Source organism: Oncorhynchus mykiss, chromosome 1 (genome assembly GCF_057628025.1).
Source record: "Oncorhynchus mykiss isolate SJ-2025 chromosome 1, ASM5762802v1, whole genome shotgun sequence".
In the NCBI taxonomy this organism is placed as follows: domain Eukaryota; kingdom Metazoa; phylum Chordata; class Actinopteri; order Salmoniformes; family Salmonidae; genus Oncorhynchus; species Oncorhynchus mykiss.
In genome coordinates, this window is record NC_143022.1 from 66,748,207 (window position 1) to 66,770,727 (window position 22,521).

The window sequence follows — 22,521 nt, forward strand, 5'->3', positions numbered from 1 at the left end:
ATATGAATGTGCTGTGTGTTACCAACAATTGATCTTAGTTTGGGCTGCACCGTCCTTTCAACCCAGCACTGATTGACCTCCTTGGTCATCTAAAATATGAACATGTTGAGCTTGATGGGAGGGAAGGAGCTCAAAGTGTTCTGTTGTAACTAGGCCAGTAGCCTTCACAGTGACCCATTTACTATTCCCATGACAAAAGGAATTGCCCAAAATGTGTCCAGTGACTTGAAACGTGTTGTCAAATCAGACTGATTTGCCCTGTTTTGTTAGACAATGGGGAAAGAAGCGGGATTTCATATTAGGTAACTAAATGTGCGCACACACGTCTTAGCTAACAACAAACGTTCCCACAACTTTAAAGAATGTCCCTTTAACAGTTTCATTTGTTAATTAACTAACATTGTTATAGGAGTATTCCAGTGACGTTCAAGGAATATTTCCAAGAAACCATTCTCTTAATGTCATATAACTTAACTGAGAATAATGGTTACCATGTTCTCAGAACTTAAGACATTAATGTTCTAGACATGTTTCATGGGAATGTTGCTATAACATTCATGTGACTCCAACATACTCAGAACATGGTTGCCATGTTCTCGACACAATGAATGAGAACATTCATTGAACATGTCACTGTTGACGAGCCAATCAAGGTAAACCACAGCTCCAGTCACAGCTCTTTATTGGTTGGCAAGGTTAGGGATACTCACAGACACTGCTTTTAACTTTGCATACCAGATTACATTGTGTGTTTATACAGTCATTCTTATTTCACATGCCCTCACCTGGGATTTGAACTCACAACCTCTTGATTCATAGTACTCCGAGTTTCCTGCTATGCCACCGTGTCCGTCTCAGGTATCAATTAATCTGACTATTCTCACCATTGATTGTATTTATTCATGTCAGCAATTGAAGCGCTTTCTGTACAGTTGTCAAATAATGATGGGCCATATTAACCTGTTTTATTAATACTCCTGAATCACTTTGTATAGATAGGCCCTACCCAGAAACCCTCCTTCTTAGATCTAAAACAACTTGATAGGTGTAGAGGGTGAATGCTCTCTTAAAAGTACACTCAAGAAAATATTTGATTGAGTGTACTATTAAGACAGCATTCACCCTATTGCTTACACCGATCAAGTTGTTTTAGATCTAGGAAGGAATATTTAGGGTTTCTTCTGGACAGGGCCTAACTATACTGGCCAGGGCATTGGTGCCCTGCGTTTGACACCTGCTAGGGGAGTCACCGTACCTTCCCATTCTTAGCAATATATGTTGATGTCATTATTGCCATTTTGAATTGCATTGATCAGGCATTTCAATTGTTTATATGAACATTTTGTTAGAACACTTGGAAATATTTACCAGGCCACCAGCACTGATGACGAACAAACCAACCACTGTCCCAATCGGGGATCTCTAGGGCCTGTGCTTATTGGGCCCGTAAAGTTAGGCCTTGTCCAGAATAAACACTAAACCCTTGCTCCCTATCTACTTGTTGTAGATCTGAAACAACTTGATAGGTGTAAGCAATAGGTTGAATGCACTTTTAAGTAAAGTAAATCTCCGCTCTGTTAAAAGTAAACTCAAGAAAAAACTTTTATTGCTCATAGTGATTCAGGAGCTATCGTTGAAACAGGTTAATATGCCCCACCAACATTAGACAACTATTCAGAAAGCCCATATTAAATTGTTGAAATAAGTCATATCCATGATGAGAAAATAGTCCAATTAAGTGCTAACTGACAGAGATGTAGTGGAGTTGCAAAAAGAGCTGAATGTTAACTGAGAGGTTGTGAGTTGAAATCCCAGGTGGGGACATATTGACTAATAATTGCATAAATGATGATGGAGTATTCTCCTAACCTTTAGAAAACAGGATACAGGAGTGTTCTTGCAACATTCTCATGAAGTGTCTAGAACATGATTGTATATGCTGGGAATACTGTAAACACGTTCTAGGTCAGTTCTGCTTGACATTAAGGGAATGTTAATCTAACTTTAACACCAACACATTCTAAAAAAAGGTTCTCAAAAGGCTTTTGCTAACATTGATAGAATGTTCCCCCTAACTAAATTTAAAAAAGGACCAAAACATTAGGGGAACATTACGGGTGACATTACAAAAACGTTCTCTCTCCCTGGAATTGTTAGCTGGGATCCGAGCATGCACCCACACACGCAGTCTCACACACACAATAACAGATTTAATGATAACCCCTGCTCAGGTCACGTCTGGAAGATAAACCTGCCCGGTCGGTTGTGTGTGGTATCTGGCCAACCCGACCACTGCCTCGTTAAAAAGGACATTTAAAAGGAGACAACGAAGGAAGGAGAAAAGGTTGTTTCTTCCCTTTAGCCCTTCTAGTGTTCAGAGTTTGGTATCAACAACTGTGTGCCAGGGTTATTTGTGGACATGTGAGTGACGGCACTCTGGAAAAAAACAACAGTACAATGGGAAGTCGCCAGGCTCAAAGTAAAAGGAGAGCCTTTGTTTATGAATTGAGAAGACAAAAAAAAAAACATTTTCCACATTGGAGATTTGCTCAAATATCAACAGTTTTACCAGGTCACTTTTAAACCACGTGCACCAAAAAGTTAAATCAGATATTTTCACCAAGCTTCTCTCCTGCACCACTAAAAAAACACTGTGAATGTCTCCTCCTTATTACGGCCTCCTGCTAAATTAACCCTGTGGCAAACCACATAAGGAAAGGCTAATAACACCCCCTTCCAAATTGAATATGAGATTCAAGGTCAACTAAACAGAGAGACACAAATTTGCCTGTTTGTTGTCGTGTCAGCCGCCACAGAGCCAGTTACAGGTTTTAGTAGAGCAGTAACACGTCCCTGACACTGTAGCCTGTGGATCAAACTGGTTATTTGACTGACAGCTCATTAACAACCTTGGAAAGGGAGAAAGTATCTGAAATCAAAGTAACACTTTTTTTTTGTGTGTGTGTGTTTTTTTTTTACAGATGCCTTCCAGGTGGTGGTAAAGTGACAGGGGACACATTGAAGGACTAAACATTAGCCCCGTTTATAACTGGTTCTAACATGCACCCGTTTCCCTGATCTTGTCCACATTCTGATTGTGCCCACATTTTTAGACCGATGTAGACAATTAAAAGACACATTGTGATCTGACTTTGATCCGATCTTCCTGACCTCCTCCAGAGGTCGTCAGGCACGCGTTGGCTGTGTTTATACAGGCAGCACAATTCTAATATTTTTCTTCTTTTTTTAATAATCTGATCTGCTCTAATGCCAGTAATTGGGCAAAAATATCAGAATTGAGTTGCCTGTGGAAACACAGCCCTTGTGTCTGGATATCTTACAAGTGTAGATAGAAACCAGGAAATCTGGTCACAGTGCAGACACAGTGGACGGATAAGAAACACGTTTTAATACCACGTGTAGACACATTTTTAAAAATGGGGGCACAATCAAATGGTGGAGCATATCAAGACACAGGACGCGTGATCGCGCCATGTATAAACTAGGCTATTGAGATAGATGAAAAGAGAACATAACACTGTGGCCGGCCTTGGGAGGTTGCTCTGGGCAGGGTCATCCTGACCTATGCTTTGATTATCCTTGATTGGTTATGTAAGTTCACAACTGGTTGCAAGTATTTTCAAGGATATGGGACTGAATTACTCAATCCAAAAGCACATTCTATTCATGGAAAAACATACATTTTGGAGACATTTTCCTCATGTCTGTGCAGCTCTGAAGAAAGTGGAAGGAAAATTATGAACTGAACTGCAACGGTGTTCCGGTTTCTTGTGAAATAGCCCTGAAATGTCACAGTACCAGTACATTACCAGTCAAAGTTTGGACACACGTACTCATTCAAAGGTTTTTCTTTATTTTTACTATTTTCTACATTGTAGAATAATAATGAAGACATCAAAACTATGAAATAACATATATGGAATCATGTAGTATCCAAAAAAGTGTTAAACAAATCAAAACATATTTTATATTTTTCAAATTATCCACCCTTTGCCTTGATGACAGCTTTGTACACTCTTGGCATTCTCTTAACCAGCTTCACCTGGAATGCTTTTCTAACTGTCTTGAAGGAGTTCCCACATATGCTGAGCACTTGTTGGCTACTTTTCCTTCACTCTGCGGTCCAACTCATCCCAAACCATCTCAAGTTGGTTGAGGTCGGGTGATTTGTGGAGGCCAGGTCATCTAATGCAGCACTCCATCACTCTCCTTATTGGTCAAATATCCCTTACACAGCCTGGAGGTGTCTTGGGTCATTATCCTGTTGAAGAAAAAAAAGATAGTCCCACTTAGCGCAAACCAGATGGGATGACGTATCGCTGCAGAATGCTGTGGTAGCCATGCTGGTTAAGTGTGCCTTGAATTCTAAATAAATCACTGACAGTGTCACCAGCAAAGCACCATCACAACTCCTCTATGATTCACTGTGGGAACCACACATGCAGAGATCATCCGTTCACCTACTCTGCATCTCACAAAGACATGGTGATTGGAACCGAAAATATCAGATTTGGACTCATCAGACCGATTTCCACTGGTCTAATGTCCATTGCTCGTGTTTCTTGGCCCAAGCAAGTCTCTTCTTATTGGTGTCCTTTAGTAGTGGTTTCTTTGCAGCAATTTGACCATGAAGGCCTGATTCACAGTCTCCTCTGAACAGTTGATGTTAAGATGTGTCTCTTACTTGAACTCTGCAAAGCATTTATTTGGGCTGCAATCTGAGGTGCCGTTAACTCTAGTGTACTTATCCACTGCAGCAGAGGTAACTTATTCTTCCTTTTCTGTGGTGGTCCTCATGAGAGCCAGTTTCATCATAGTGCTTGATGTTTTTTACGACTGTACTTGAAGAAACTTTCAAAGTTCTTGATATTTTCCATATTGACTGACCTTCATGTCTTAAAGTAGTGATGGACAGTTGTTTCTCTTTGCTTATTTGAGCTGTTCTTGCCATAATATGGACTTGGTCTTTTACCAAATAGGGTTATCTTCTGTATACCAACCCTACCTTGTCACAACATAACTGATTGGCTCAATCGGATTAAGAAGGAAAGAAATTACACAAATTAACTTTTAACAAGGCACGTGTGTTAATTGAAAAGCATGGCGCACGCACACACACACACACACACACACACACACACACACACACACACACACACACACACACACACACACACACACACACACACACACACACACACACACACACACACACACACACACACACACACACACACACACACACACACACTAGCAGCAGTACATTGTACATGGTGTCACCCCCCAGCCAGGGCAGTCGACCTCCCTCCTTCCTTCTCAACCAGTATCAGTGTCTTAGAACGCCCTGTTCCCTGGAGACGACCCAGCCACATCACCTTATCTATGGGTTCCCATCACTGAAAGAAGCGCTTTCAGTCCTCACCATATGTATTTGGACAGTGAAGCTAACATTGAAATGTTGTCTCTATACTCCGGCATTTTGTATTTGAGATTTTAAAAAATGTTTTTAGTACAGAATGTCAACTTTCATTTTCGGGTATTTTCATACTGTATATGTCATATGTACCATTATGTTTCATACCATTTAGACACAAAAGCATTCACTTTATGTATCTCGTCTCCCCCATTTGAAGAAGTCATCGTTTTTCACCTACCTTGTACTAAAGTTTAGTATTTGGTCCCATATCTCCTGCACACAACGACCGCGTCAAGCGTGCAACTCTGCATACTCGTTGGATGCAGGGGCAGTTTTGTTTTGGCTATGTTTTGGTTTTGTCCAATAGTAACTGAATGGCGGATGATGTCTGGAGTCATTTCTTTCTATGTGAGGAGAGAAGATCTTTCTGAATACTTCAAAAAGAATTCCGGTAATTCCACGATTAGGGAAACAAACACGAGGAAAGAAAGTTACAGAGGCTACAACAAAAGATGCTAACCTTTCACCATCACCAATGACAAGGGAGGTTAGCATGTTGGGAGGAGTGTGGTCTTTCTGGCTCTGTAACTCTCTCACCCATCATTATTTGTGATCCATTCATGATTCCTAATCATGGCAGCATTCACCAGAAACATCTTCTATATTCACTGACAAAAACAGTTACTATTGGATGAGACATGAGCCAAAAAAGCATAGCCAAAAACCAACTGCAAATGCATCTGAGTCACAAGCATGCACAGTATACGGGGCCATATACTCAACATTTGACTACTGTAATACACTGTAAGTAAAAGGTGACATGTTGTGCTGTCTCCTCATATTCATCATTTGATCCAAATTAATATCCAAATTGCTTGAGTATAGAGCCAAAATGTAAATGTTTGGTTCACTGTCGAAATACATATGGTGAGGACTGTATGTTATCACTGCACTGGGTTGAAAGGGGAAGGGGGAAAGGGGGGAGTTGGGAGTCCCGCTGAACAATGCTTCACCTGTGTTTCCCATGTCCATGAGTTATCTGCTGCCTGTCTGCTAGAGCTTGGTGCACACAGCTCTCAATGCGCTGTGGGCCACAGAGGGGGGGGGGGGGGGGGGGGGACTGGAGAACTGGAGAAAGAGAAAGCTCAGAACTGGAGGAATGTCATAACAAGAAACAGCCAGCGACCTTCACATCTCCCCTCTTCAATCCGACGGAGGGGAGGGAGAGAAGAGGAGTGAGAAAGAGAGATAAAGATTTCCATTTCCAACAACCACTCAATTGTTCTGTTCATGTCGTAGTTCACATGCCTTTTAGAGCCTCGAACACATCTAAAAACAGAGCAAATTGAAATACTTACTATTCAAATTCAATAGCGTAGGGAGAGGGGAAACGAGAGATCAGAGGACGGGGGGGGGGGGGGGGGGGGTGAGGATACGAAATAAGAAGGGCAGAATGGGGAAACGTGGGGCCTCGATGCCCACGCAGGATAAATATAATGCTGCTCGTCAAGACTTTCAAAGGCGTGCAGAGGGAAAGAACAAGCTAGACCATAGGATGTGTGAACTCTACATGTTTCGCTAATCAGTGTTTGATCTTTTAATGGCAGCGTTAGAGCACTATTAGCGGAAATCAAAACCATCTAAGCTAGGAAGCGCAGGTATCATCGTGAAACTGACGTATCGGGATTCAAGGACCAGATGGTGCCGTCTCAAACAAGAGTTCACTTTCTACCTATCGCACAGTGAAGTAGTACGCCAAGTAGTCTGATGTTCTCACTTCACTACAGTCATGTCAAGGTTGTTCCCATCTCTCTCGCCCTATAGTATATACTGGGGAGCACAGTTGGCTGATTGCACCTTCATTGGGGTGGACGGGCTCATAGTACTGGCTGGAACGACGTTCACGGAATGGTATGAAGCTCGTTTTGCACAGGGTTTCCATGTGTTGAAAAACGATCCCATTTATTCCATTCCAGCCATTGTTATGAGACGTCCCCGTTCCCCTAGCAGCCTCCTGTGCTGGGGAGGCCCTTGTTCAATCACGAGAAGGCATGTTGGAATTCATCTACTCAAAAATGCAACATCTACTGTGTGGAACCAGAAGTGGACTCAATGTCATGTACCTTCAGAAATGTCCACTCTCACTGCACATTACAGCTTTCGATTGAATGATACCTGTTAGATAACAGGGACTAAAACCTCACGTGGATTTCACTGTCAGCCTGTAACTTTTCTACAACAATCCCAGCTGCTCCATCACATAATAAAGATTTGAACAATTCAAATTGTCTCCGCTTGTATAGTTCTTGCTGTAAACATTCCATTCGGCACAGTGCAATTAAGATGTTATTCTATTCATACAGAATAATTCACTGTGCTCCTGTATCCATCTGAGAGTCCTTTGTTTTGGATGGGGACAGACGTGCCACAGGGGTGCCGAGGTACTCATCAGCATTGCTGAACAGTGGGGTGAAAGAGAGAGTCCCTAGCCTGGCGCTCCATGGGAAACCTGGGGACCCTCTGCCTTTAAAGTGGTAATTTGCCCAGGCCGGAGGGAGGCATGCGATTAAATTGAAATGTCTTTGACGCGGGACTGACAGCACTGACAGGTGTTGTTGTCTATCTGAACCACCTTTGGGCAGGAAGTGAGGAGAGAGGAGAGACGCCGAGCGGATTTCACAAATCAAAACATCCTCCACCAAATTGAACACTGTCGGACCGGTAGGCTACTGACAGGGATTTGGTTTAGTCTGGTAAATCTGGTGAAGAACAAAGTCAAGTGAATGAGCCAGAGAGAACGCTTGACCGTGATCTGTCTAAATGAGGGCCTGCAATGATTTTGACCTCAGGCAAGGCCTTTAGTTGAATTAGTATTAGCTGTAATGTGTTTTTAAGACTTCGGTAATGATATCTGATAACTAAGGTAAGAGAAGACAGGAGAAGGAAAAGGAGGAACAGTACTGTGGGCAAGAAGGAGTAACTTTAACTCAGCCAGGAAGAGAGAAAGTCTTGTCAGCAATGTTAGCAGGGGGAGTATACAGTATCATATAGTTTTGCTGATATCATGAACACTTCTGACTGTGAGACAGCCGGGGGTTAGACCTCAACACTTCAACATGAAGTGAACTGGTGCGTCTCAGTTGGTAACAGCAACACAGTTGGTGACAGGTAGCATAGTTGTTAGACCTTTGGGCCAGTAGCCGAAAGGTTGCTGGTTCAAATACACCGTGCCGATAAGGTGAAAAATCTGTCGATATGCCCTTGAGCTTAATCCTAATTTGCTCCAGGGGTGCCGTACTACTATGGCTGACCCTGTAAAACTGCACCTTTCCCTTTTATGTGACAATAAAACAGTTGTAATTATTTGTATTATTATTCCCACAGCAAACACATACACAAAATAAAAATGTACTTTCCAGACGTAGCTTTGCATAAAAGCTACTGCTAGTGAAACAGTCAGTGAACTACAATGAGAAGGGCCATGAAAAAGGTATTTACAAACAAGGAAGCAGCCACATTATTACTATATTAAATAAGTGACATATTCATCAGACTGTATAATTAGTTTAAGCACGGTTCACTTGAAAGGCCGAGCTATGAGCACTCTGTACTATAACACATTACTACCCCTCATTCCTCATTTACTGTACAGAAATGATTTGAACTGATGAGGTCATGAGTTTAGTTAGTCTCTCTCTCTCTTGCTCTGTCTACAAGACTTCAAACAGCAAGAAGAACACCGTTTTACCAGGTTCGACTCAGGCCACCTAGTCTCTCTCCTATCTCAACCTTTCCCTCTCGGCATTGCTGCAGGAATTAAAGATAAATAGTTCAACATTGGAATTGTAAGTGGTCTGTAAAAACACCAAGAACCAAGAAAACATATTTAGTGAATGCATGTCAGTGTCAGCCATAAACCAAATGCTTTGTAAAAGCCAAAAATCCACGACTTGAAGAAATGGCAGATATATCGTCTGTGGTCCAATCAAAACACATGTATATTAACACTTTTGTAGTCATTGTTCATTTGAGCACAACAAACACCTCAAATGGGTTCTAAAAATGCTGAGAAACATGTTTACGCTGTGTAGCAAGTAAGGTTATGTAAGGTAATGTAAGGTTATGTAAGGTAATGTAAGGTAATGTAAGGTAGTGTAAGGTTATGTAAGGTTATGTAAGGTAATGTAAGGTTATGTAAGGTAATGTAATGTAAGGTTATGTAAGGCAATGTAAGGTAATGTAAGGTAGTGTAAGGTTATGTAAGGTTCTGTAAGGTAATGTAAGGTTATGTAAGGTAATGTCACCAACCTAATATCTCAAACTGTTACTTCCTTCAAAATGTAATGCCAAGCACCTTTTGTTGCCCAATTCTGAGATGGAAGACAGTTTCACTTAACTCCATCAAATATAAAACTCTGCAAAAACAAAAGGAGAAATCTAAAATGCTGCATGTTTACGGGTAGCCAATTCAAAGGGGTCTCTTGAGGACTGGGAGTAAAATTAGTCAGGGTATTCAATCAAAGTGAACTGTAAGCAACAACAGGACAGGTAACTATTCTGTTTAGCAGGCATTCATACAGTACAGTATACTAGAGAGTGAAAGAGACAGGGAAAGAGAGAGAGAGAGGGGGAGAGTGGGAGACAGAACGAGAGAGACAGAAAGAGAGAGGACGTGGGAAATGGAAAGGAAGAGAAAGAGGAGAGAGAGAGACTGAGAGAGAGGGTGAAAGGAAAGGAAAGGAAAGGAAAGGCCATAGGCCACATGGATTTGTGCATAAGAGCAGTGCTACCATCCAGCGTTTGAATCTGCTGCCTCCCAGTGGTGATTGTGGAAAGCTGTCAAAGTTTGAACATGATGGATGGTGGAGACAGAGTCCAGAGCAGTGGTTTACACAACAGTTTTCACAATAAATCTATACATCACTAGAATAGCCTGAAACATATTGACTGAGGGTATGCCCATCATTGTTTGAACCGTGTTCTTAGTCTGTCAGAGTCCATTCTAAATAGTTCCCCACACTGCTGTACAAAAGCTAAACTTGAACAGATTTTCCTGGCCTGGTTAGGATATGGTCATGTATGGATATGGCCATGTGAGGATATGGTCATGTATGGATATGGCCATGTAAGGATATGGTCATGTATGGATATGGCCATGTGAGGATATGGTCATGTGAGGATATGGTCATGTGAGGATATGGTCATGTATGACAGGACGTCCGATGACAACTTCTATGATACATGAACACCTCTTAGTACAAAACCAGAAGAGGAGTGCAGTTTCACACAGTTTCATTTCGGTCTGGTGAGAGGGTATGTGTTGGCCTCTGGCCTTGACATACCAGAACGCCCCTACTGCTACACTGTGTGTGTGTGTGTGTGTGTGTGTGTGTGTGTGTGTGTGTGTGTGTGTGTGTGTGTGTGTGTGTGTGTGTGTGTGTGTGTGTGTGTGTGTGTGTGTGTGTGTGTGTGTGTGTGTGTGTGTGTGTGTGTGTGTGTGTGTGTGTGTGTGTGTGTGCGCGCGTGCGTGTGTGCGTGCGTGCGTGCGTGTGTGCGCTAAAGAGAGAGAGCACATCAGTGCGCGTGCAATGCATGTGTGTGTACTGTATGAATGTGTGTGCATTTGTGTGTGTGCATGGGTATACTATGTTGGTGCCTGCACACACACTCGTGTGTGAATGTCTCACCTCAGCACATCCTGAGAGTCCTTGTCCGAAGACCTTGAGGAGTACTAAAGCATGGGGCCTCTCCTGGGAGGGGGAGCGAAAGAGACCCTGAACCGATAAGAGACATTTCAGCCCGTAGGAACGAGGTGTCCTAACCCTCTCCCTCCTTCCTCGCTGTGCTGTTGATGTCTGTGAGGAAGATAGCAGATTATGTAGCAAGTTTATCCTCCGCTACCATGGCGAGCAATGACAGCCAATCAGCCTTAGCTGAGACACTGAGGCTTTGTCGTGCTTGTTGCTGGTTACTTTATGTAATGTACCTATTTTTTTAGGGGGTTGCTCTGGCCCCTGCAGGTGCATGTTATGCCATGGCCTGAAACCAAGGAGGTGGGCTAAGTGCTGACGGAGCTCAGAAAACAGCTACTCTGTCTTTCTCAAACATCTTCAAGGTCTCTGGGGAGGGATAAATGCCCACGAGAAGGTGTTTGCTTTGGGGAGAGAGCTCTGGATCTGCACAGGGTAAGTCCGCTTCTTTTGGATGATTTTCACCTGATTATAATATAGACCTAAAACTCTATCCTTACAGGCTCAGGCAGAGAATAAAGTCTATTTTAGGTTTTTCACATGTGCTGTTAAGCAAATAATTATTAAGAATGTGTTAATTGCAGTTATTGTCTTATTCAATGAGTGAAGTCCTGAAAATTATTTTCAACGTATTCTAAAGTATTATTTACTTGTGCAAAGTTGCCGATGCATGATCAAATATGAATCACTTCATTTTTTTATGTTATTTTAATGACATTGCATAAGTTTTCAAATCCAAAGAGTTAATTCTGTGGGGTTGTCTGTGTCTCTCCCTTCTAGGTCCACACAGCGGCCGATTCGAGGGGGGTATCTGTACTCGCTGTTCCTTTTTCCTATGCATATACCTCTTTGAGATCTAGCTTTAAAGAGGCATAGGGCATGGGAAAATGGGGCTGCAGAGGTATTTCACCGACCGGACTACCCCTGGTCAACCAGCACAGCCCTAAGTACTCCCTGTTCCCCCATCTTGGACCTGAACCAGAGAACCCCAGAAAACAAAACCACAACAAGAAACCCTGAACTCAGTGGAGAGACTGTACCATACCTCGTCACGAGAAACTGGGTTTTACAATGTCCTGAAATATTCTATTGTCATTTCCTTTATTTTGTATTTTTGATGATAATACTATAGTATGTTTCGTCGATGTCCAAGTTGTTGTTTTATTGCCTGCTTTCTATATTGATGTGTTGTCCACCTAGTGGGTGGAATTGTCTGGTGTTGTTCAGTAACAGTCTATAAAAAAAATGTTGGGCTGAAGAACCAATTATTGATCTTCAAATGTCTTATTTTCTGTTACAGGACAAATGTATCCCTTCAATTGGATAACCATGAATAGTTAGGGAGGAATCAGACAATCACATCTTAAATAGATTTACATTTGAGTTATTCTTTGACATAGTTTAAATAACACCATACCACCTTATACCATGCAGAAATGACACTATGACGACTTTAACAGAACATTCACAAATGAATAAGATTTTGAGGAATGGCCATCTTTATAAGGTCAAGGGCATTGCAAAATATGATTTAGATCCCAGTAAAGTCCCCCATTAGCTTAGTTATGAAAAGGTTACACTTTAATAATTAAACAGTCGTTTTTCCTCAAGCCTATGAGATGTAAAGAATAATATAAAGTGGTTATGGTAAAGAGAAAGGTTTGAAATAGTGTGTTTCTGATCTCATCATACAAATTTTCCAAAAAACAGGAATCTCCGTGATTTTCCAAAATGACGCAATGTTCTTAAAACTATGCTGGTTTCTAAGAACTAAACACGGTTCTAAGAATCTTGCCTTTAATTCTGAGAATTCAGTTGCAATAGATGCTTGTACTTCTTGAATAACATCTCCTGTATCAGAGACATCTGTAGCCAACGATAAACTGGAAGAGTGAGGGATGGGAGAATAACATGAATGCTAATTATGCAGAAAACAGCCATTGAGACTACTATTCCCACCCTCCTCAGTCCTATCGGTTCCCCTTTGTCTCTAGCCATTCAGCCACAGAGCAGTCAGCTCTTAGCAGGGCAGTTAGCACATTCTGACATTACTACACATGTTAGTTTGTCACAATGGTGAATTATTAACATTAACCATAAAGTAAACTGCAGTTTATTTTTAAATACTGTAATAAACGTTCATGTTGTGCCTCCTAGTGGGTATGACCAGAATCATTTTTTGTCAACCAATGACAGCAAATGTATATAAATGATACATGTCTGTTGCTCAGTTTGTAGTATTTTTGATTGACTTCATCCTGTGATTTATTTCATTACAACAAACTGTGTTCTTGACACAATTTTAGTAAACCATCCATCAGATATTGTGCCTGATACAACTCATACAGTAAATGGATGAGTAGCACTTCAAATAAAATATTTTTTCTTCCAGGTCTCCTCAACACCGGGAAACAGTCTAGTTCAACCTAAAGACAATCCCTTCCTACCCAATACCCACCCTCAGATCAAACAAACTCAGATGGACTGATTCAGATGTAGCTGGCTTTAGATATCAACAATAGCTTATTCACTCAGAAATGGACTGTTTTGGAATGATGAATTTAAGAGGTATCTATTGTTGTACTAAAAAATACAGTAGTTTAAACAAATCTAAAAAATATTTTAAAAAATAGGCCTACACTATCCTTTCCATTTTGCTTAGACAATACCATAATATTTCATGTTTGAGAATGAATGTCAATTAAAGTAACTTCCAGTAGCAAAACAGTTACCCCTGAGTTCCTTTAGGTCCCCAACACCACACTCATATGCAGATCACCATTTTGGTCATGCAAAAACATTGCCTCTTAGTCTACAGACAAGTGGGAAAAGCAATAACATATTTAACCATTGGTTGTTATCTGTGCCTTACCAAACTTAATGCAAGAAGCAAAACAAATCATGAGGATTTTTTTTTTTGCAGAGCCCAATACCAGTCCTGTATTCAATAGACCAATACCAACAGCAATAGGTGTCAGTATCCCTTAGATTTTGCATAAACCATAGATTATGCAAAAAATACATCATTTAGGCCTATTGTTTGGAAACGTGAAACTCTCAATGTCTTTGTTTAATAGAGTGCACAGTCAGTGACTCAATACCAGAGCTGTGATTTTGCTGGATTGGCTAAATTTTTTGACATTTACATTTGAGGCATTTAGCAGATGCTCTTATCCAGAGCAATTTACAGTAGTGAGAACACACATTTCCATACTGTAGTGAGTGCATGTACATTTCATACTACTCCTCGATAATATCTGGGCATATTTGACCTCAGATGCACTGCAAGCCCTGAGTGTTGTGTCAGATGTTATGTTTTTCAGAACCAACTTCACTCAGAACTGGTTGAGATAGAGTGAGCATATCATCCGATTAGAGGTGACATAAATAGACTAGTTTCCACATAAATTTCCCATTGGTAAATGGGATGGACCCTTGAATGACTCCAGAATTGTTTATGACGGAAATTCGGAATGACTCAATCAGCCACCTATTTAGCTGGTATCAACTAATGACTTTAACTTGAGGAAATATACACCTCTAGCAGACTTTAGGGCGCCGTTCCCTCGCGCCTCTCGAGTAAGTGCGAATCTTTCGATTGAGAGACAATAGAGCTCAATGATCTTGTAGATACCTCTTCTTTGATGTCTCTTTCAACCTCTTTGAAGATGCAAATCTCCTGCTAGCGGAGTGCAGGCAAGGCTCGGAGCCACACCATACCACCGGACGCCATCGGAAATATTTGTCTACAGCAGCCGGCATACAGACAAACAGACGTATCTATCTGCATACAGAATTATATATCTGTATGCCACTACATGTTGCTGCAGATAGATTGCAGTGGCCTATACTGCCTACTGATATATATATATATTAACCTTTATTTAACTAGGCAAGTCAGTTAAAAACAAATTCTTATTTTCAATGACGGCTTAGGAACAGTGGTTTAACTGCCTGTTCAGGGGCAGAACGACAGATTTGTACCTTGTCAGCTCGGGGGTTTGAACTTGCGGTTACTAGTCCAACGCTCTAACCACTAGGCTACCCTGCCGCCCTAACCCTAGATACGCCCTATCTAATCAATTTCGATCATTGTGATCATGATGTAGTCTGCATGTTCACATTGGGTTGAAGAAACGCACCACTGACACCTATGGAATATTTGCTAAACCTATAGAAGGAATGGGCGATACCAAAATAAGCACCAACGAGGAATCAACGACAAGTTATTGGCATACGTTTTCTGAAATTATACAGCTTGTTGCGTGACCTTATGACATGTGTTTAAACACCAAGCAATTGTGTTCTTTCATACAGAAGCCATGCTAACGTCCCGTCTCATAGCTATATACCCACTTATGATGTCATGGTTTTTATGTTTAGTTGACCTAGAATATGCATTGATTTATTCAACTAGGTAATTCAGTTTAAGAACAAACTCTTTATTTTAAATGACGCCTAGGAACAACTGCCTTGTTCAGGGGCAGACGGTTGCTAGGCCAACGCTCTAACCACTAGGCTACCTGCTGCCCAGTGTTTGGAAGATTAGTGAACGCAATTGTGAATGAAATATGCCCCTGATTTGGTTAAAAGACAATTATTCCAAGGACTAAACAGAAACGATTATGGAATAGTACATGCATAATGCCAAAAACAAGCACAAGGTAAAAAGCAAGAAGCTGGTAACAATTATACATTTTATTTGTGAAAAACGTAATATCCAAATGTTTACATATATTTATTTGTATATACATCAAACGTAGTACTTTGCAAGTAATTAAAATGTCTACAATAGCCCCAAAACAGACAACGATGGAGACAGATCTAGATTCTAGATACAAATTCCCCAATTGGAATCAACCAGTTGCGAGTCAAATAATTAAACAGAAGTTCACTATTAAAACAGAAGTTATACTTTAAGAATCAGTCTTTAGGATTGCTGTCCAGTCAGTAGTAACAGGGCGCCAACATCATGGGGTGAATTGGTTTTCCATGAATCATCTGTTGCAAAGGGACTCTCTGAATGTGATGCGGGCAGAGCGATTGTGTTCTCTGGGCGAAGGTGTGGAGCTGTCCACCAAGCGCTTGGTGCTGAAACGACGGAGCGGCGTAGACCAGTGGAGGCAGCAGAGATGCTGGAGGAGAAAATAATTCTGGTCGCAGGTCTTGGACCTCGCGTTTCAGCTTCATCCTTCTGTTTTGAAACCATGTTTTCACCTGAAAGGAAATAATAAAATATGATATATTAATGAATGCTAACGTTGTAATGGTGTTTCTTGATCAAACCATGAAATCCAAGTCGAGAAGACATGTCGTAGCTTAGGCTATGGCTTGTGTCCTTACCTGAGTTTCAGAGAGCTTCATTTTCTCAGCAATCTTTCTCCTCTGAGTTGTACCGAGGTATTTGTGTTTGTTGAATGTTCGTTCTAGTCTGCAAATCTGATCAGAGGTGAACTTGGTTCTCATCCTGCGGTGTAGTGCATACTCGCCGTCGCTATCGTCCCCCACCTCGCTCTCAGAGCCCGAGGTGTAGCCACAGCTATCTGGAAAGGTAAACAAACAAAATAGTCAAGTCATTCATCCAGAAATCACAAGTAGGCGTATATGTAACAACACTCCAACATCAAATGCTCAAATCGATTGTTTTGAGGGGGGAAATTATACACGAACTGTTTGGAGATGATGGAGTGTAGTCGTCTTTAGTAGCAAGCTCGTTCATGTCGACATGAAGGATCACTTCGGTAGGTCCTTTTGGCTCAACTCCAACTTGATTATACGTTGATGGAGCCCGGGGAACAACTACACAAGGCATGCGGGACCTTGTCCTGTCATGTGTTGTGTCTTCTTCGATGTCCACTTGGTCCGTTGAAGTGTTGTAAAAACTTTGAGATAGCCATTCGACTGAGAAGTTCGCCATGGTGTGCCCTCTTGTTGGTGCGATCTGGTGGTCTGTTGTATGTAAGGCCTCGAACCTCGGATCCTCGCTCTATATAGGAGACACCCCACTGTATTTGCATATGCAAAGGTCTCTCAACCGAACGATACAAACCGTGATGGTCTGTGTAATGGATATTAATAGATGTTGCAATCGTTGATGTGTCCCAGCGCCACCATGTCTGAGTAGGCTATGAAACTCGGTCTAGTCAGGTATAGCCTCCTAGTTGCTCATCTCAGAATGAAATTATTTAAGTATGTCAATTACTAAAGAGTATGACTTTATGATAGGCCATTATGAGATTAGAGTAGACGGGGTTAAACATAATTGTAGGCCACTGCTTTGATTTTATTACATTATTTCATTTGTAAAAGTAAATACTTTTTTTTATGTCAATAGCATCGACATGATTTATTGATAGCCTACAATAATCTAACGGGGAAATATATAGGCCCTATATATCCATGCAATGCAAATATTACCCCAAAATGTATGATGTCATACGACCTTTTTCTATACGTAAAATGCTCTATTGCGCTGATATTCTATGGGGCCAGGTTACTGTAACTATCATTTGTGAGACCATTGTTCCAGACGTAGACAGAAGCGCCCAGCTGTCTGCTCACCAACATGAAGCTGATTGCTGATGAGGACCAATTGTATGTCTGACACAGTGGGTGTGAATGCTTTCAAGCATGCCTAAACGGAAAATGAGAGAACCACATTTGATCTCTGTTTACTTGTGAATTTGAAAGGGCATTTGCTTTAGGCCCCTGGCGAATCGTGAATCTCAAGCAACCATGTTCCATAGCAGGTCTCAATGCAGTTCCTATATTTCATTCAGCACATCAACATCACTGCACTTCTTCATAATACCTGCACTGTTGGAGCTAGAAACACAAGCATTTCGCTTCACCAGTGATAACATCTGCAAATCTATGTACACGACCAATAAACTTTGATTTGATTTAATTGCATAATATAGCCTACAGTAGTTACCCTCTATGTCGTATCTGTCTGTATGTGTGGTTTTGTGATCTAGTCTACCACCTTTAAATGACCACGCTTCAATTGATTGTTTACGGCCAACTGGACAATGACTGGTTTTCACATGTATTTATATAGACAAAGTTATCCTATCTATTTCCTACTTCAAGACATAGGGTCTCAGCAATCGTATCACATAATCCCATTGTTACCCCAGGCACAACATCAAACCTGAGATCGGACTATTTAGCACACAAAACCCCAGACTCTCTGGAGCCAGTCCCTAGGGCTCATGTGGTAAGTGTAAACTCATCAATGACAGGCTCAATTAGGACTAATTGTTGACCATGATCTCCCCGTTAGCTAACATTTGAAGTGCCGCATTAGAGACAAACAGAATTAGTTGACGCGCATATGAAAGCACAGTATGTGGGCCACTGCTGTGGTAAACAAGAGAGGGAAGTGACGTAGATGATACAGCCTAAAATGTAGCCGTTCTGTCAGATTTTCATTGATTCGTAGGTAAATTCATCAAGGTTACCACGCTATATGCAAAGGCCAATATATAATTCGTTTTGTAGGCCTCAGATTTGTTACCTGGTAGTCATGGGCCAACATCAGGGAGAGTAGCTGCTGCCTCAGCAGTTTTGGCCTACAGTTCTGTTCAACAGCGTCTACGCTAATCCCATAAAGGCCTATAATGAAGTCATACTTTTAAAATAATTGAAATGCCTAAATAATTGAATTCTTAGATGGGCAAGTAGGAGGCTATACCTGACAAGACGGAGTTCATGGGGATCCTTAATAAATACAAAACAATATCACTGTTGGTTAATGTAAGTAAACATTTCACGGTAAGGTTTGTTGTATTCGGCGCATGTGACAAACAAGTTTGCTTTGATCAGGGAAGCTACCAGATTGACAACTCAGGCCCAAGAGCCAATCAACTGATCCCCAACCACACTGCGTTTCATGACCCTGGAGCATCTATTATTGAACGATAGATCAATGTGATCTATTCATGGTACCCCTAATCATGTAATCAAAATAATGCGATCATCCTACATTTAGCAGAATTTATTTAATCTGTCCATATGGCCCTTGACAGCAACTATTGTCGCTGTCAAACGTGAAAATGTTGACATTGCATACGAAAGTAGAAAAGTAAGGTTGTGATATAAGATAGACTTTATTGAATGATAAATATAATTTTAACATCTGTACATCTTTTAAAGAAATATAAAACATGTTCACGTCCAAGAAAAAACAACAACTAGATTTCACTCGAATTTAGTGTTAGAGTGGAAAGTTCAGTCTGTAGTTTTTAATGTCCTTAGTAGAAATATGCGTAAGGGTGTTGATGAGAAACCATCTGTTCCATGGGGATCTGTTGCACCATGGGCTGGTATATCACGTGGTTTGCAGCGGGGGAGAGTTGCTGTTCACCGAAGCCGTGGTACTGAAATGGTCGAATGGGCTGGAACATCATCTGAGACTGAACTGGATACTCCTGGAGCTCCCTTTTCAGTTTCATCCTCCTGTTCTGAAACCAAGTTCTCACCTGAAACATAACATGAAAATGGATTAGAACCAAATGAACACTAATGTAATCGAATGAAATATACACATTGTATAATGACAATAATGTGCATACCCACTGAGCACAAACGGGTTGAGTCAACGTTGTTTGAACCAACGTGGAATAGACGTTTAATTGACATCTGTGTCCAGTGGGTAGTTTACATTTAGTTGATGTTCTTACCTGAGTTTCAGAGAGGTTCAACTTCAGTGCCGTTTTGACTCTTTCTCCAGCATCTGGATATTTGTGTTTGTTGAAAATCTTCTCCAGCTTTTCTATCTGCTCCGGTGTGAACCTAGTACGCACACGTCGTTGGCCACCGTCTTTCTCTCCCTCGCTCGTCTCTTCCACAGAGGGACATTCCGAGGAGACCGCCTCACTGTCATACCCCGAGGTGTACCCGCTGGTTTCTGAAACTGTGATACCATTGTCAGTGAATACACTTCAATAAAACACCCATTATTAATAATGTAAAATATATGTTTTATTATTGTTATTATTGTATCGTATAGTAAATTGTACTTACGACTTGGGGAAGAACATGTTATCGGATGCAGAGGTGAGCTCAACCTGGATTCTAGATTTTGGGGTTCTTCAGTGGAATCCGTGAGTTCAACCCTCGTGGTCTTTGGTTTTGGTTGGAGGTAGACCTTGTTATAAAATGTTGGCGGTTGAGGCTGAACCATACAAGGAACATGGGGTCTGCAGTAGGTTGGTATAGTGTCCACAGGTCCTTCTTTCGGGTTGGTGTTGTGATTGCTCTGTGCGAGCCAGTCGACAGAGAAGACCTTGACCATGTTTGCCTCTAGGAGCTCTGTGTTGGTCAGCATACTATCTAAAGAGGGCCAGAGAATGTTGTGACAAGACCTGTTGAGGGCCCTCCCTATAAAGTCCCGACCCACTTAAAATGGTGCATATGCAAAGGCTTGTTAACGCCTGATCGATTCCCAGTGATTGGGGCCTAATGCCTCGTTGTTGAAGCCTTTCACATCCTGATTGTGTGAAAGCCTGGCGCCACCAAGTCTGTGAGAACCAGTTGAGATCGTGCATTTGTCTGCCTCAGCTGAAAGTATACCGAAACATCACATACAGAGGCGGAGTGTCCTCATCTGCATCATAGTTCAAAGGATGTTATATGTTGACACAATGTGTATTTAATATTAATAAAAATAAGAACTTGACGTTTAAGTTGTATTCCAGAGCGAATAGATCACACTGAAAACAGCAGACCAATTAAAAACACTATCTAATCAAGATAACAGGATTTGCCATAGGCCCAGACTTAATAAAAAATGACACCTCAATAGACTGAACTTGTAACACCATGCTGCAACACAAGTTAGTGAGGAGACAATTATGTCTATATCTGTACCTTGTGATCCCAGAGGTGACACCACGGGTTCCAGAGTGCTGGGGCGATCTTTGTTCCTGGGGCCAGTAGTTTATCCTGATCTGGTAACCTAAACAGGTACAACTCCAGACCTTCTACAGTATTAGGTGATTAACCAGTTGTAAAAAGGTTTTATGTGGGCTATGATGGGCCAAGAGTTTTTCTAATCAGGTCACATGGTTTAAAAAAAAGTATTGGCAAAACTCCTGGCCTTGGGGAGGATAAAACCCCTGTCAAACTGCAGCAACCTTGTACTTGTTCATATTCATTATATTTAAAGCCAGACTAACAGGGGGGGTGTCCTCTAGCCTACACAGAAACAGTGACAGCAACATGATTGGACAATATAACTGCTTTGTGCATGTTTGCATCATGTAGGCCTAATAACTCCCGGTCTATTGTGATTATTGATTCAACTTGGGCTGACTAGGCTACCCAGACCTTTTAAATCCAAAATGATTGACAGATAATTTTTGCACGAGTTGACAAATCGCGAGGCTAATCGGTCTAAAAAACAGCACTTTGCCCCTCCCTTTAAAGCTTTTGCAACAATATATTTTATTAAACTAAACCAAAAGTGGAGTTCTGCACCCCACCTGATTGAAACGTTTAAAGCCGGTCGTGGGTTCGTACACATACATTTCAGGCAATCACTGTGGCCTCTATGATTTTATGGGAATGGAATTATATTTTATCATCCTTTATAGTTGACCACTCTGATATTAATTATTTAAATGATTTTACACAACATTGCAGTCTGGTCATTTACATCATTCCTTTCTAAGCCCCTTCCACAACACTAAAATCAAATGTAAAGCAAAGGCAAGTAAAATACTACTCTAATGGTTTAGCATTAACACCTCTTCGATACCCCGGTGAGCACTGGCGCCACTGGCCCAACAGACAGCATTTGGCGCAGTCGGTTTAAACATTACAGATCAAAGGTATTACAGTAGCAACACAATTAGGTTTGATTGTAATGTAAATAATGGAGAGCAAGCTCTAAAAAAGTCTGAAAAACGCCTACAATGGCTACAGTACATGTGGTTTTGCATAGCTTACACATGCGTAAAATATCCCCAAAGAGGCCTGTTCAAAATTGCATTCCAGCCAGATGTTCGCCAGAAAGAATGTCAAAAACATCTAGAAATGGAAAGTTGAAGAAATAATGTCAACCCAAATGATCCAACCAGGCCAATGTCGCCAGGTGTCCCTTCTCTCTGTATACGAAGCCCTTCACGTGTTTCAGTCTCTTCAGATGGAAGACCCCCAGCAGCTACGGGACAATACCCCTAAAATTATCGCTTAGCTATGACAATGCAGATAAGGATATATTGAATGTCTCCTTTATCGATGATCTGACTATTGCTTCTCAGCCTCCCAATTACGACCCTTTATCTCGAGTGCTTTGAAGAGGTGCCCTGATCCCGTCAGATAACAATG

At 41.3% G+C, this 22,521-nt stretch overlaps 2 protein-coding genes and 1 long non-coding RNA gene across 3 annotated transcripts; 1 reads left to right on the forward strand and 2 right to left on the reverse strand.

The window, feature by feature from the left end:
• Positions 1 to 11,296: 11,296 nt before the first annotated feature.
• On the forward strand, positions 11,297 to 12,467 carry LOC110526795 (uncharacterized). Its single transcript, XR_002474022.3, has 2 exons — positions 11,297 to 11,622; positions 11,968 to 12,467. It is a non-coding gene; the product is annotated as an uncharacterized LOC110526795 (long non-coding RNA).
• Positions 12,468 to 15,879: 3,412 nt separating this feature from the next.
• ventx (VENT homeobox) lies at positions 15,880 to 17,157 on the reverse strand. Its single transcript, XM_021616534.3, has 3 exons — positions 16,858 to 17,157; positions 16,531 to 16,730; positions 15,880 to 16,404 (listed from the first exon to the last, which is right to left on the reverse strand). The coding sequence occupies exons 1-3, from the start codon at positions 17,102 to 17,104 to the stop codon at positions 16,135 to 16,137; spliced, it is 717 nt and encodes a 238-aa protein (XP_021472209.3). The 5' UTR covers positions 17,105 to 17,157; the 3' UTR covers positions 15,880 to 16,134.
• Positions 17,158 to 19,279: 2,122 nt separating this feature from the next.
• vox (ventral homeobox) lies at positions 19,280 to 22,318 on the reverse strand. Its single transcript, XM_090237178.1, has 3 exons — positions 20,215 to 22,318; positions 19,872 to 20,104; positions 19,280 to 19,670 (listed from the first exon to the last, which is right to left on the reverse strand). The coding sequence occupies exons 1-3, from the start codon at positions 20,516 to 20,518 to the stop codon at positions 19,443 to 19,445; spliced, it is 765 nt and encodes a 254-aa protein (XP_090093304.1). The 5' UTR covers positions 20,519 to 22,318; the 3' UTR covers positions 19,280 to 19,442.
• Positions 22,319 to 22,521: the final 203 nt, after the last annotated feature.